The sequence below is a fragment of the Petaurus breviceps genome, unplaced genomic scaffold, assembly GCF_028583685.1.
Source record: "Petaurus breviceps papuanus isolate PSGF00001 unplaced genomic scaffold, PetGlider_PUasm1.0 85510, whole genome shotgun sequence".
In the NCBI taxonomy this organism is placed as follows: Eukaryota; Metazoa; Chordata; class Mammalia; order Diprotodontia; family Petauridae; genus Petaurus; species Petaurus breviceps.
Genome location: NW_027186711.1, coordinates 8,899 through 13,241, shown reverse-complemented (window position 1 = coordinate 13,241; position 4,343 = coordinate 8,899). Strand labels below are relative to the sequence as shown.

Here is a 4,343-nt window from a genome sequence, read left to right as displayed (position 1 = left end):
TTGGTAAGTCACATAATAGCTCTGGGTCTCAGTTTCCTCATCTGTAAAATGGGGGAGGACGAGGGGGCTAGATGACTTCAAAGGTCCCTTTTAAAGCTAAATCTGTGATCCTGTGAGAAGAGATAGTTCTTAAATCTCTCTGAGTTTTAATGTTCTGTGGCATCTACCCTTTGCCTAAGATCCCCATAAAAGTTAACAGGATCAAGGGAACTCAGGAGCTCAAGGTACAAATCTCTCCTTTTTTCCCTTTGTCTCCACAACAACCCAAAGAGGTATGTTCAGGTTTTGCATACTTGGCCATCTTAAGAGGAACCAAGAGTTGGCCTGACTTTGGTCTCCCTGGCTTCAGCTGAGAGGCAGTGATTAGATGAAGGCGTAGTGCCAGCCCAATACATGTGTATGTATGCATGCCACCTTAGGCCGCTAAGAAGATGTTACCATACAAGAAAACAGTCACGATGTGAAGAAAATCCAGGAGAATTTTAAGAAGTGCTGCCACATTTTGAGAGCAGGTGTTAATTTGGACATGTCTAACTTAGCTCTCCTGGGGCTTGGCTAACAGAAAGTGAAAGGAGCAGCTGATGTGTTTTAATTTACCAACAGGCAGAGGGTTGGAGCCAATGGTCTTTAAAATGAAGGAGCTGGATTAGAGGATTTCCAGCATCCCTTCTAGCTGGAGTAATTCAATTCAACAAGCACTTCAACCGAACTGAGTCCAATGTTTGCCCCATTCAAATTTATCTTTCCATCAGTCTACCTTCCTCATGTTGTCTACTCGGTGAACAAACAGGGCTCCTCCCCATATTAACTGAGACTTGTGGCAGCTCCCTTCACCAAAATCTCTATTAAATCCCAATCAATACCTGGAAATGGATCCATATAGGATCGAAGAGTTCATTCAAAAGATCAATAGCTAGAATCTTGTCCTTCCATATGCTATGAGCTCTTTTCAAAGGAACCCTTTTCTTTTTGCTATGTATACAATCTTGGGTGAAAGAGCCCTTCACAAAAGAGAACATGATGAGAACTCTGCTGGAAACTCAAGTCCCAAGCTCAGTGGTGCACTAAAGCCTGGGAGGCTTCCATAATTTCACCCACTTCACAAGGAGCTATGATTTCAACACTGAGGCATCGAGAAACAAACTTCCATCCAAAGAAAGTCTGAGAATATTAGGTTTCACAAAGACATCTAAGTTCATGGATGCTCACACCTACTTGAGGGTTAGAGTTCTCAGAAATCCCAACGATGGCACATACATACTATTCCCTTCAAGACAGAAAAAGTCTATGTTCCACATCTCTGACCCCGAACCCTGTATAGGGTTAATTTATAAAGCTGGCCTTCTGATTCTATATTCAGATCCCTTCTGTGAGACCCTGCTAGTTTTTTACACTTAACCTTCACCATATAATCTCAATAATACTTTCAAGTCTCTCCTAGAGCCAGAGTCCAGCTGTCCTGGCTCTCTTGGATCTCCCACATTGGCTGCTCATATGAGACTCCCTAGTAGATTCTCTACTTACCTGCATCTTCTTCAGGTTGGGGAAATCCCCAGGTGAGATCTGGTGCTCCCGCTCAATCCGCCCATAAATCTCTCCCAGGTTGTTCACTAGCTCTTTCTTCTTGTTGTCTTTCCCAAAAACAGATGGCATCTCCTTCTTTAGAGAGCTAATGATATAAGCATGGACCTAAGAAGCAAGAGAGATTAAGGATGAAGACTATCTTTCTCTCAATATAGATACAAATTAATCTATTTATATAGAGCTATCTCTATATAAATTATATATCTATATCTAGCTATACAAATTTATATCTATCTACACATATACACATCCTTTTCACCTTTGCTTATTTCTACTCCCATCTCTTTCCAAACATTCCCTTCTTCTAAAAGTCAATTGTTTTCCCCACCTCCCTTATACTTGGCTTGCCTTGGCTTCTAATACTTTTCATAACTCTGAACAGAAAAAGAGATGGTGCCAGTAAATCAATGCATGGATGGTTACAAGGTCTTGCCTTGCCTGATTTCTCTTTGAGGCAATAATCTGCAGGCCCTCATTCCAACAATACTCAATGACCCATGTGGGAAGGGCTCCACAGCTCTCTGATCTGTCCTCCTACACTCTTTTATCAATTCTCTCATGTTGCCCATTCCCACTCCCACAATGTCCAGCTTCGTTTCCCCCAAGGAATGAGACATGCCTTGGCCAGTCGTGCCCTCTTGATGAGGTCATTGAGTTTCCGAAGGGCTGCGTTCCTGGGTAGGCTCTGGATGTCTCTGAAGAGGTCCTGTTCTTCAGCCTCAAAAAGCTTGCGGTTGTCTGGGATGAGCAGGGGGTGGGACCAAAAGGAGCCGATGTAGACCCGGATTACTTCAGGGGTGTTGACGATCTTTCCCAGAGACCACATGAGGGCCCCATATACTCTCATCAGCTGCTGTGTTTCAATCTGGTCAGCTTTGTTCAACACCACTCGCATCTTGTCTTCATGGTTCTTCAGAGCCTTGATGACTTCAGAGAACTCATCAGAGATGTCCAGTTTGTGGGCATCAAAGAGCAGAATGATGCGGTCCACACGTTCCGCAAACCATTCCAAGACAGCGGCAAAGTCATAACCTGTGGGGTCAGGATGGTGTTAGGGAGAGGAACAGAAGAACTTGTCTGGCATCAGGGAAGAGCAAACGGACCCAAGTCAGAAAATGGAACAATTCAAGCAAAGGGTTAGCATGTCAGACCTGGAGTCAGGAAGGTCGATAATGACAGGTCAATAATGTGGCACTCCTTCCCAGTTCTAGATTTATCTGTTTGCTGATCTGACATCCTTCTTAGAGAAGAACACAGGATCAGAGAGCTAGAGTTGGAAGGGACCTTGGAGACCAACTATTCTAAACCCTTTATTTTGCAGATGAAGAAACTGAGGCCCAAGGAGGGAAGTGACTTGACCAAGGTCACATAGGTAGTAAGCAACAGAGGGGTGATTTGAGCCCAGGTCTTTTGACTTTAGGCAGTGTTTCTTCTCTTATGCCACCTTACCCCAAGCTGTGGACTAGACTAAATTGTAGAGAGGAAACTAAGTTCTACTGACTTAAAGACTGAATCCTAAAAATTATCTAGGAAAATATTTGTTCATCCAAAAAATATTTATGATGATAGCTTAGGCTTATGTTGTACTTTACAGGTAACAAAGTACATTCCTCACAAAACCCCTGAGATATTTGGAGCATATTTATTTAGATTGACCCTGGCATTTGACTGGTGAGTGAATTCCTCTCCACTTAGAGACACCCCTCTTCTGCATCTTAAAAGCCCTAGAAAAAGGGGTACTAAGAAGTCCAGCGACTTGCCCAGGGTCATATGGGGCTAGCATGAGTCAGAGGCTAGACTTGAACCCTTTTTCTGACTACGAGGCTGGTTCTCCCTATTCCTTATTCCATGTTGCCTCTTTGTAAAATTATTCCCATTTTACAGATGAGGAAAATAAAGCTCTGAGGCTTAAATGACTTAGCTAGGATCATTTAGCCAGCAACTGGTTCCACTGGGATTCAAATTCACGTCTTTAGTCTCCAAGTCCTGGGATATATATATATATATATATTTTTTTTTTAAATTGCATCTCCCTATTTTGCCACAGCTAGATAGGCAGCTAGGTAGCTCAGTGGGTAGAATGCTGGGCCTGGAGTCAGGAAGACTTGAGCTCAAATCTGGTCTCAGACACACACTAATTATATGACCTCAGGCAAGTCACTTAATCTTGTTTGCCTCAATTTCCTCATCTGTAAAACGACCTGGAGAAGGAAATGGCAGACCTAATATTACTCTGATATCTTTGCAAGAAAACCCTAAACGGGGCCATGAAGAGTTAGACATGATTGAAACAACTGAAAAACAAGGGTAAAAACTAGGGGTGCTATTGTCAGAGGATATAGGATCTTAACCTGGGGTCCACAAACTTTTTTTCCCAAAATATTTTGATAACTGCATTTTGATATAACTGGCTTCTTCTGTGATCCCGTTTATCTTATGCATTTAAAAACATTATTTAGGTGTCTAGACTGCCAAAGGGGTCCTTGATACCAAAAAGGTTAAGAGCCCCTTCTACAGAAGGTACATTACTTTCACTTATGCCCACCAACCCCACTGAAACAAGGACATTCCCTAACATCCACCTCTAAGAAACTCCTGCAAAAGGTTTGTTATTGGAGACGTTTTGTTCTAATGTCAGATGCCACACACTAGTCAGCCATTCCTGGACTCCTGCCAAGTGCTGTGATCACAGTGAGCTTGGCTTAAAGAGACCCCAAGCAAGGGAGCACTCTGCCAGCACTCAACATTCCTTCTATCTG

General features: G+C 42.9%; 1 protein-coding gene across 1 annotated transcript; it reads right to left on the bottom strand.

The window, feature by feature from the left end:
* Nucleotides 1-1,422: 1,422 nt before the first annotated feature.
* Nucleotides 1,423-2,872, bottom strand: LOC138176317 (EH domain-containing protein 3-like). Its single transcript, XM_069107121.1, has 2 exons — nucleotides 2,204-2,872; nucleotides 1,423-1,689 (listed from the first exon to the last, which is right to left on the bottom strand). Exons 1-2 carry the CDS (start codon nucleotides 2,477-2,479, stop codon nucleotides 1,438-1,440), a joined length of 528 nt encoding a protein of 175 aa, XP_068963222.1. The 5' UTR covers nucleotides 2,480-2,872; the 3' UTR covers nucleotides 1,423-1,437.
* Nucleotides 2,873-4,343: the final 1,471 nt, after the last annotated feature.